The sequence below is a fragment of the Schistocerca americana genome, chromosome 4, assembly GCF_021461395.2.
Source record: "Schistocerca americana isolate TAMUIC-IGC-003095 chromosome 4, iqSchAmer2.1, whole genome shotgun sequence".
NCBI lineage: Eukaryota > Metazoa > Arthropoda > Insecta > Orthoptera > Acrididae > Schistocerca > Schistocerca americana.
In genome coordinates this window covers 798115900-798127955 of record NC_060122.1, presented here as the reverse complement: position 1 = coordinate 798127955, position 12056 = coordinate 798115900, and the positions used below count along the sequence as shown (strand labels likewise).

The following is a 12056-nucleotide window of genomic DNA, read 5'->3' as shown; positions in this document are numbered from 1 at the left end:
GACAGATGAATAATATTACTACCAAGTGGATCACGCACCAGAAAAGCAACTGACAGATCTTCTACAATTTTGCAGACACCACTGGCTAGCTGCTGACGACATTGTACATCACCTGCTATGCACAGATAAGCTCTCTCTCTTTTCAAAAAGACTCGAAAAGCAGTTTCGATCATTTTAAATATAATTCCACTTATCAGATGGACGTTTCTTTGAATAAACTTAGTTTTACAGCAAGTGGACTCAAAGTTTCACACTGTCATTGTTTTGACATATTACCATTTGTCTACCATTACTGTCTGCTAGCTCCGTCACTCTCCTCCTCTATTTTGGTAGCTATTGTATGTAACTTTAAATATCTCCCGGGGAACAATTCTATGTATTTAAATGTTGTATTTTGCAATGTGCGCAATCTGTGGCATCTGTCTTTAGTTTCTGGGCTCTGACCAACTGGCATAAAGCAGGTTAGTTCCCACTGGTGTAAGTTCTAAACACAGCGGGAACTTTAAATCTGACAACTGTACGACTACAGTTATGTTCTGGAACTTGTCATGCTGCAGCATTTTCAAAGCAATGAGTGATCTTACTTGCTTTTGTGGATTCTATTGAGTGATAGTACAATTTGTTTGACCATCATGTTTGAGTAATGGATGTGATAAGCAAGTTGCGTTGGTAATCTTTGAAGCAGACGAATTTTTTATTGTGACGAGATCTTTTCAAGAAATTTCAATCACTAGTTTTTTCCTCTGAATGCAAAAATGTTTTGTAGGTTGGCAACAGTAAAAATATTTTACTGTTGTTGACCTACATAGGAAACAAATGATCAACGCTATAAAATAAGAGAAGGCAGAGCTCCTACAGAAAGAATTAAGTACTCATTTTTCCCACATGGGGAACAGTAGAGAAATAGTGTGAAGGTGGTTGGAGGAACCCTGAGCCCAACATTTAAATGTGAACTGTGGAGAAGTCATGTAGATGTCGATCATTTTAAAAGATATTCATGAGATTTTTGTAATATATACGATTTTAGGGTTTTGTTTACTAAACTTGAACATGACCTTTACTGTAACTTTGGTAGCAAAGACACATTCCTTTGAGTTTAAAATCATCAAATTTTACTTCAGACATTCCCCATCTGAGTCACACTCAATTCAACATTCAAATTTTTTCAGGGCTGATTTCATTACAGTTACTAGACAGGAAACCTGTCAGCCACAGGTAGCCCTATCACATGTGTTCTGTGCATATGTGAGCCACTTGGTAACTTCCACCCCCTGTCCTCGACCAGAGCAGTGAGATTATGTACACTGTGGCCCATCCACCTGACTGTCATGCCTCAGTTCTTGTCCATCACAGCCCCCGGTCCACATGTGCATGCGGAGATGTACTCCAGATGGAACAGCCTGCCTTCAAGGGTGCTCACTGTTGAGCTAATAAAGAAAAATGTAAGACGCACTGTGATATGAATGTATATCAGAGGATAAAAACCTACTAATATGCGAGACCCTGGAAGATCGATGAAATAATGCTCATCTGAACAGCCTGACAACCCTATTCCTTGAGTGATGGTGATGTAAAAATAATGTATAAAAGTAATAAAATAAATACAAGAATGGAAAACCAGGATGGAATGTAACAATATTATGAAAAGGATAGTGGCTACTTGCCTTATAGCGGAGATGCCGACTCCAGATAGGCATAACAAAAAGACTGTCAGACGGATAGCTCTTGGCCAACAAGGCCATCATTAGAGACAGACCACACACACACACACACACACACACACACACACACACACACACAAAACTGCATTCTCTGGCTGCTGAAACCACACTGCGAGCAGCAGTGCATGATGGGAGAAGAAACCAGATGGTGGGGGTAAGGAGGAGGCATAGCTGGGTAGGGGAGAGGGGATGGTAAACTGCTGCTTGTGGGAGCATACAGGGAAAAAGTCGAGAGAGGGTGCACAGCTAGGTGCAGTCAGCAAGTTAGACGAGGGCAAAGGGGAAGAGGTAATAAAAGGAAACTACAGATTTCAGAAGACTGGAAATTATTACAGATTTCAGAAGACTTGAAATCAAGGAGAAAAGGGAAAAGAAGCAAATACAAAGAAAGTAGAGCCATCACAGCAGCCATCAGACTGACACAAAAACTGTTCAGTCTAGGGGGAATCCTTATAAATGAATGTATTGCAGAACAAGTTATCATCATACCTGAAACCTCCAGAGAGATCCTTCTAATTCAAATGGTGGAACAAATATGTGCGCATTCCAACTGTACAGCAGTACATTCAAGAGCAAGGTATTTTTGTTGCCAATTGAAAGTATCCATCTAATTTTTAAAAATCAAGCACATAGGAACAATGCTAGAGCAAGAAGTTATACACTGGCATTTACTATATTTATGCAGTGGCTCTTCCCTTGATGATGTGTAACTAACTTAAATTTCATTTGAGTAGTATGTATGCATGAAGTAAATTCTCCTTCATGGGAAGGGGAACAGGAGAGTGAGGAGGGGTGGGGAGGGGGAGGGAGGGCAAGGGGGAGGGAGGAGGGGGAGGGAGGGCAAGGGGGAGGGAGGAGGGGGAGGGAGGGCGAGGGGGGGGCAAGGGGGAGGGAGGAGGGGGAGGGACGGCGAGGGGGAGGGAGGAGGGGGAGGGAAGGAGAAGGAGAGGGAGTCTCTGTGTTACTAGAGAGGAAAAGGTATAATGGATTTGCAGATTTAAGCTTTCATTCAACCTGTGAGGGATGTTTGGGTTGACTAATAGGTAGCACACTGCTTGTAGCTGGGTTCAATATTAAATCCAGCACAGTTTTAACAGCAACATCTACATCTACACTCTGTAGACCACTGTGCGGTGCATGGCAGAGGGTACATCCAACTGTACCATTTATTAGTGTGTCTTCCCATTCGATTCACATACGAAGCGGATGGAGAATGATGGTCTGAATACCTCCGTGTGTGCAGTAATTATTCTAATATTATCTTCAGATGCCTATGTGAGTGATACATAAGGGATTGTAGTATATTCCTAGAGTCATTGTTTAAAGCCAGTTCTTGAAACTTTTTTAACGGACTTTCTCGGCGTGGTTTACGTCTATCTTCAAGAGTCTTCCAGTTCAGTTTTTTTGTATCTCTGTGACACTCTCCCATAAATCAAGCAAAACTGTCACCATTTGTACTGCCCTTCTCTTTACAAGTTCAATATGCCTTGTTAGTCCTATTTGGTACGGGTCCCACACACTTGAGCAGTATTCTAGAACTGGGTGATTTATAAGCAGCCTCCTTTGTAGACTGATTCCACATCCCCTGTGTTCTGTCAATACCACCTGCTTTGTCCATGACTGAACCTAAATGATCATTCCATTCCATATCCCTACAAAGTGTTACATCCAGGTATATGTATGAGTTGGCTGATTCCAACTGTGAGTCACTGGTAGTCATAGGATACTATGTTTCTTTGTTTTGTGGAGTGCACAATTTTACTTTTTTGAACATTTAAAGCAGGTTACCAATCTTTGCACCACAATGAAATCTTATCAAGACCTGACTGGATACCTATGCAGCTTCTTTCAGATACTATTTCATTATTGATAACTGCATCATAAGCAAAAAACCTAATTTTAATGTTAATATTGCCTGGAGGTCATTAACACATAAAATAAACATCAAGGGTCCTAACACACTTCCCTGGGGCACACCTCTTCTGCACCTGATGATGACTCTCCATACAAGATAATATGCTTCGTCCTCCCTACCAAGAACTCCTCAATTCAGTCACAAATTTCACTTGATATTGCATATGATCTTACATTTGACAATAAGCGTAGGCGTGGTACTGAGTCAACGCACCTACCTGACTGCCTTGATCCAAAGCATCCAGTATGTCATGTGAGAATAATGCAAGTTGGGCCTCACATGGTCAATGTTTTTGGAACCCATACCAGTTGGCATTGAGGAGGTAATTCTGTTTGAGATACCTCACTACATTTGAGCTTAGAATATTTCTAAGGTGCTACAACAAACTGATTTCAAGGATACTGGACAGAAGTTTTGTGGATTACTACTTTTAGCCTTCATGCAGATGGGTGTAAACTGTACTTTTTTCTGAGAATTGGGCATGGTTTTTTGTTCAAGGGATTTATGATAGATTATAGTCAGAAGGGGGGCTAAATATTTTTACCATAAATGTTCCTTCATAGCCAATTCAGTGGAATATGCTTGCAGTTTATTTAAAACGAATTTCTTCTCAAAACAAGTTTGTGTCTGGCAGTCATCCTTAAGGGACTTCAATATCTGTCAATACGAAATAGCATATAATGAAATGTATGGTCTGTTGTTTAATAATGTGCATTAAACTGCAGTGTGGGCCACTGAGCTGATGGTCATGCGGGGGACTCGTGTTCAGTTACCAGCACTGCCAGGGATTATTCCTTGATTGGAGGGAGTGGTACCGCCTAGAGAGGCCAACTTATGAGCTACTCGACCAATTAGTAGCTGTTCTAAGGTCAAGAAACCTGACGACAACCAGGAGAGCAGTGTGCTGACCACATGTGCTTCCATACTGCATCCGATGATATCGTTGGCAGAGGACGACATGCCGATCAGTTTGGCCTGATTGACCCATCAGGACAAGAATGAGGAACTCCAGCTTTCCTATCTACTATGGGCCATAATCAGAAAAGCTGGCAACAGATTCTAAACAGGATCATGTAAATTGTACCTTGGGTTGGCAGGAGGAGTGGGGGGTGATGGGGGGGGGGGGGGGGGGGGGAGGAGGAGGAGGAGGAGGAGGAGGAGGCAGCGGCGATTGAGTCTGTTACAGTACTACACATACTAGGAGTTTCAAGAGTGTGGTTTAAAAAAAAAATGTTATGGGTAATCTTTTCATAGGCTTTGTGGGTAGTGCAGGTTCATCTCATTCAAATGTAGATAAGGACATAGAAAAAATAAGCCATAAATGAAGTTTAAGAATAATTTCTATTTTAAAGTAGTATAAGCGATCAGAAAATATATTATGGCAGGTTATGTATGAATCTGCTTCAATGAATTTAGCTGGGCACAGCAGCACCACCTATCTTAGTGGTTGGTTACATTTACACAATACATTAATGCAGGAGAAGATGGAATGAACAATAAAATATTGGAGAGTCGTAGCAGACATATGAGCAAACTGATCTTGTCTTTCACAGTGATGTTTTTTATAACAGATAAAAGTCATCAAATTACCAGATATGAATAGTATGTAATTTGGGATTTACAACAGATATAGAAATATGCTATGCAAAATTGTTAGTCTGTGGCAGAGCACACACCATCTTGCAGAGGCACAGTACATGTATATATAATGCACCTTTACATGTGAAAAAAGTATGATATGTTCTCAACTTTCTAAAGTCTTTTAAGATTCAGTGTACTCAGCTGATATCAGATGGAAGCCATTAACCAATGGGCCAATGACTTTTGTCAGGTTCATGATAGAATGTGAAACTAATGCACAACAGCAATATTGGCAATACAATTAAAAAAGCATTTCCAGGGACATTATGATTAATGTATGGTAAAACTTCCTTTAACAGGTATTTCCCAAGAGCAGACTCCTCTCAACAGCAGACATTTTAAAATCCCCTTGCCAAACAACATTAGCCCTTACGGTAAAACTCTTCCGGACAGTGGACATTCTCAATAATGGATATGGTCACTGAAATGCATCTTCCAACAACAATTAAAACTTCCAAATAATGGACAATATGAAAGTGACAGTTGTAAGTTAACCGGCAACAATCATAATCATGTATGCCTTCACACGGCATGGCACGGCACGGCCTGCCGCCATTGAGAACAGTTGCAGCTGTTGCTGTTAACAGCTTTGATATTGTCATGAATGGCTTTGATGACACTGCTACTGCTATGCTGACTTCACGTGCTGACATTTCATATGTGCCAACACACTGCTTGGCTGGTCAATCCGTGCCACTGGTGGAGAGTCTGCCACCAAGCACCGCAGAAGGCATGGGTGGAGGTGCCCATTTAAACCAGTGTTTTGCCAGCAGAAGTGCCACCAAGAAGCGCTTCTCAGTGGTTCCATGTAAAGGGGGCATAAACTGCACACTGTAGCTGACTTCAAGCGAAAGAGGTCTAAGATGTCACAAAAAGGGAAACGGTTAATGTTGAATGAAATGGGTTACACAGTCAATGTCTACCAAAAAGAAAAACTTAGTGTTAAGAGATATAGCCACAAGGTCTGCTGTTGGAAAAACACAGATCAATGACATTTTAAGAAACAAAAATGGTCTTCTGAAATCATGGACTGGAAATGACACCCTTACCACTAAATGTGCTTTTCCCAACACACCAGGCTTAAAGTTGACAATATGACTTCTGAATGGTTCTGCTGTGCTCAAAGCAATAACTTGCCAATTAGTATACCTCTGATCCACGAGACAGCCCTCACAATCACCAAGGAGTTAGGGCTTAACTATTTTAAAGTATTTGTAGGTTGGCTTGACAAATTTAGAGGAGTGGACACAACATCTCTTTTCTCATTGTGTGTGATGAATCCAGTCCAGTGGACGAAAACATTGTGTCAGACTGGCAAAAAAGGGTAACAGGAATTAGTGAGGGTTATGAAGAAACAAACATTTTGAACTGTGACGAGACTGGTCTTTTCTTAAGAACTCTTCCTGGTAAAACAATGGCCCTGAAAGCTGAAAATTGTTCAGGGTGCTAAATTTCACAAGATTGACTCACTGTTCTACTGTGTTAATACGATAGGTGAATTTGAAAAGCCTTTAATAATTGGTAAGGCTGCGCTGCCTACATGTTTTACAGATATTGGTTTCAGTAAATTTAACGTGGATTGGTATGCTAATAAACGATCTTGGATAAAGAGAGCAATAACAACTGAATGATTGCTGGCAATTAATAGAAGAATGGAAAGACAAAGGAGGGAAGTGATTTTGTTTATGGATAATGCCACTTCCCATTGTGATGCTGCACTAAAAAATGTGAAATTCAACTTCATGTTGCCAACCGCTGGACCTGGGGATTATTCAAAACTTCATTTGAAATTTCTAAGTATTTACAGGTAAAAATTGTTGAGATGTATTTAGTCTCAAATGGACAATGTTGAATCTGGACATGAACTTGCAAAACCTATTAGTGTATCGGATGCAATTCTGTGGATTTATACAGCCTCAAAGCAAGTAACATCCACTATAACCAGCAAATGTTTCAAGAAGGCAGGGTCCATTTTTAATGACTGTGTGTTAGTGTTTTACAATGGTGTTGAAGAAACAACTTCAACTAAAACGTGAGTGTGAACTTCACACTTGAGTAGAGGAATTTGGTAGATCTGAGGGATAAGCCAATCTCAATTATGTACGAGGGTAAGTCAATTATTATCTACAAATTTAGGTATATTTATGGTTTTTTTTTGGTAGTACTGTCATTTTACGTTGATGACGCAAGCTTTATTTATTTGTTGTTTTATCTCTGCAATTTTCAAGCTGCTAGGATAGTTTCATTATTCCTGCCATGCTGTTAATCATGGCTGCTCTGCTGTCTATTTGCACCAGAGAAGAGCAACGTTCAGTGATCCATTTTTTGTGGTTGGAAGGTGTATCAGGAACCGAAATTCATCAAAGACTTTTGGTACAGTATGGGAACAGTGTTTTGTCACAACAGAGTGTCTATGAATGGATTGAAAAATTCTGAAATGATTGCACAAGTGTTATGCACGATGAAGGAGCCAGGCGAACATTTACTGCCACAAACGAAGAAACCATTCAGCGTTCACGTGAAATGATTCTCTTAGACAGATAATTAACTATTGACGAAGTGGTGCATCGTCTGAAAATTAGTCACGGTTCTGCATACAAAATCATCCACAACAGACTTGGGTTTCATTAAGTTTGTGCAAGACGGGTCCCAAAACAACTCCCACAGTTGCATATACAAACACGCATGGACATCTGCAAAAAACATTTGGATTGCTATGGTAATGAAGGGGACAACTTCTTAGACAGGATCATTGCTGGTGATGAAACATGGATCCACCATTACGAGCCGGAGAGTAAACGGCAGAGTATGGAATGGAAACAGCGAAATTCGCCGTGTAAGAAAAAGCTCAAGACCCAACTGCCCGCAGGAAAATTGATGCTTAAGGTTTTTTGGGACGCACAACGTCCAGTACTGGAACATTAGGGGAAAAGGGGCATAACAATAAACAGTGGATGTTACAGTGAGATGCTTACTGCCAGGCAAAAGCCTGCAATTTGAAGCAGATGCTGAGGATTGGTGTCAAAAGGCGTTGTGTTGTTGCACGACAATGATGCTCGTCCACATACTGCTGCCCACACAGTTAAAACGCTCCAGAAACTCAAATTTGAAGTACTGGGTCACCCCCCCCCCCCCCCCCCCCGCCAAATAGTCCCGATCTTGCCCCTTCCGACTATCACTCGTTTCGTCCACTCAAACAGGCATTAAAGGGCCGTTGATTTGCCTCGGACGAAGCAGTGAAAGAAGTGATGCATTCGTGGCTCGCAGCTCAACCGAGAACCTTCTTTTATCAGAGCAACAGGAAGCTTGTACAATGATGGACCAAGTGTGTTGAAACGCACGGAGACTATGTCAAAAAATGATGTACTTGTAAGTTTACTATTTGATTACAATGAAATTTTATAGCTATTGCAGATAATAACCTCACACTATTGACAGACAGTACATCAGCTAATGTAACTGAACTAATATAAAAGCTTCATCAAGAATTGTGTGGCGAGAATGGATAACAAAATGATGAAGATGATGACGTCACTGAACTAGACTTTACTCCACTTTCAAGTTGCAGGTAGTGGAAGAGGTAAGAACACTGAAACACTACTTTTTAGTGGGAAATGATGAAGAGGGACTCAGTTTAATGTTAGCTGCTGAAACACATACTGAGAATACAATTACAAATGACTCTCTAATTCAGATAAAAATATGTTATTATTTCAAACCAACCATACAGAATGCATGAAAGAAATTTTAATACTGTATTATGATAGCATATGGGGATTTGTTACTCTTGTACTGTACTTAAATACAGACAAATTTTCACTACTTGACTTACACAGTAGTACGGCACTTTCCTGTCTACAGTACATTGAATTTAGTGTATTGTATACTGTACTTTTATCCTTTTCTAAATAGCGGACACTTCTTAAAAGCAGACATTTTTATTTTCCCTGCAGATGTCCGTTATTCAGAAGAGTTACTGCACTAAGATGGGCACTAAAGATGTAAAATACTGATTCAGTAATGATAAAATGTTGCACAGATCTGATAAAATGTTGAACCACAGTGGATTGTATGTGGTAGAACTTGGAAAGAGATGAAGTTTAATTGAGTAAATATGCATGATAAATGACAGTCAAAACTTGGCCCATGTCTGTATTTTGGTAACTGTGATAGGTGTAGCAATATTTCTGAATATTACTGGAAATGTCCATGGACAGCCAAGTCTACAGCTGAGACAGATGGCCTGTCTCTCTCTTTTCTGCCATTATCCTGTCTTAGAATTGCACAGCCTATGTTCAGTGTAAACCAAGTGGTATTATGACAAACTAGTTGATTTCATTACTGACATCTGTGAAGTGTCAAAACTGTATTGTGGTTTGATACCATTCCTTTTATAGCAATAACCATTCTCCAACTACATATGGCACAGGTGCAATAAGTGTCTCAGACACGTTGAAACCCATAGTGAATTTACATATAAACACAAACAATTTAACTCAATGACTGGAGCTGTGTTAACTCAATCAAGATTCAGTTACAACAGTCTGAATGTTTTATGTTGACTGCTGAGAATTTTACACACAAAATGAAAGAACTATTCCTGTAATCATCTAAAATGGCTTGTAAACTGCATAGAAAATCTGTTTAAGAGTAAGCACATACAGCATATGAAACAAGAGATTGCAAAAATGAATATGTGCATCTTTCCTCATCAGCAATGGTAAATACAATTTCAATATTACTTAGGAGCACATCTTCAGTTCAGTTTGAATACAGCTTCAGTTTTTGATTAAGTAGTAACAAAAGTAATTACACTAAATAACATACTTTCATGAAGAAATCATTCTGATTGGGCACTACAGCACTGTCACATGATAGAAGAATCAGTGAGTATACAAACGAATGTGACACTATTCAGTATTGGGTAGCCATTCATTGCATTGTTGAACAGTAAAGAGTAAATGACACAGGTAAGGATTGTGTTTTCTGCACGCATGCTGCAGGCTGGATTACACAAAAAAGTACATAACCAAAACAGTAGTAAGACAGAAAGAATGGCAGCAGCTCCACAATGCACGAAACTCAACAGTCAGAATGATTTTCAATTTTATTCTTCTTGACACTATATCACTTTCATTAAAGGATCTCATCCGACTACAATATTTTCTCAGAAGGGTTTTGCCACTTGTTTCTCTGGTCAGGTGCCACTCTTGACGATATATCAGCTTAATTCGAGGTGAGCAATATATGGCATATATTTCTGTAACTAGATCAAGTCTGTTCTTTGCGGATCCATGTGTTACTTACTTGTGCATTTTGTGTCAAAGATGACAGATGAGAAGCAGTGCAATATTTGGCTAAGTGGGTGTGGATAACTGATAGGCCCAGTTTAGCAGTGCAACATACCATATGTCATATGTAATTAAATTGCCACACAGAGCTGATTCAGGTGTCTCAGTTCTCAGTGTTGCAAGCTAGTATTCAATATTTTTATCTTATTAACAGTTTCAACAAGGATGAAGAGTACAGGTAGGTCACAATCAATCTGAAAGTATGTCAGACAGATCCTGGGATATTTAAGTTAATGAGCATCTCATCACGCTAAAAATGGGATTCTGTACAACACCAGGAGATTGTATATATAACACACACACACACACACACACACACACACACACACACACACACACACACACACACACACACACAGAGAGAGAGAGAGAGAGAGAGAGAGAGAGAGAGAGAGAGAGAGGGAGGGAGGGAGGGAGGGAGGGAGGGAGAGAATTTTAATACTTACATCAAATCCAAAACATGTTTGTACATCCTTTTCACTTTCAATTCTTTTCCTAATGGCAAGGGCATCTTTTCTCGACAATTTTCTGCTTCCCTGGAGTGTGTGTATGACATCTTCATCGTCTGTCAGACCTGAAAGTATGTGAAAATGTACTGCTTGCTGCTTCACACATGCAGGGCATTACACAAGGTATTTAATGATTCTGATGAGCAATTCAATTATTAACTCACTGGACTCAGTTGCTATGTGCTGAGTACTCAGTATGCCTTCGTCATCACTGTCCCCTGCGTGGATACCAACGTTATGGCCCTGAATATGGTTGGGATCTCCAGTTACTACAGCAACTGTTTGGTCATCTCCATCACCATCCTGAAGTAATTAAAAAAAAAATCATAATGTTACAAAATATCTGCATCAATACTCAAGTTAATGAAATTATTTATTTTCAAACATGAAGATTTAACAAAAAAAAGTAGCACATTAATTTTAACAGATTATGTACAAAAAAAGAGATGTGGTGAAAATTTTTATTTTTCAGCATTTTCACGTTACAAGTGTTGATCTCTCTTCACTAGCCTTTTTTATAATGCGATTTGCTGTCACATTATGTTAACACATAGTCTAGGTCAAAACCAACACTATTTAATGATTAATATAATGATGATAATGAATTTTATTTTAGGGCACTCAAAGGGGTGAAATGAACAAGCAGTTTTAATGAGACAATGTTCCACAGACACGCAAGAACAGTTTTTTATAGACTGCCACTGCCACTATTCAGGAAAATGAGGAAAGTTGACTCTTGGGAAAAACCTGCAGTGAGAACTGACATCTCCAAACTTTGAAGACACCAATGCTGCTTGTCCAAGTATTGTCTCAGGCTGTGGGCATTCCATGACAATACTTATCATTACTGTGAAATCAAAAGAAAAGGGCAGGTGACACTCAAAATGATGAGCAACTTACATCATTACAGTATAAAACA

At 39.6% G+C, this 12056-nt stretch overlaps 1 protein-coding gene across 11 annotated transcripts in view; it reads right to left on the bottom strand.

The window, feature by feature from the left end:
• The window catches only part of LOC124612799 (transcriptional repressor CTCFL), a 146217-nt gene that overhangs the window by 20902 nt on the left and 113259 nt on the right, over nucleotides 1-12056 (bottom strand). For all 11 annotated transcript variants that reach the window (XM_047141203.1, XM_047141206.1, XM_047141208.1 and 8 more), the window contains 2 exons: nucleotides 11302-11440; nucleotides 11075-11202 (listed from right to left, as the gene is read on the bottom strand). In XM_047141203.1, coding sequence (XP_046997159.1) covers nucleotides 11075-11202; nucleotides 11302-11440 — 267 coding nt within the window. The remainder of the gene's footprint in view (nucleotides 1-11074; nucleotides 11203-11301; nucleotides 11441-12056) is intronic.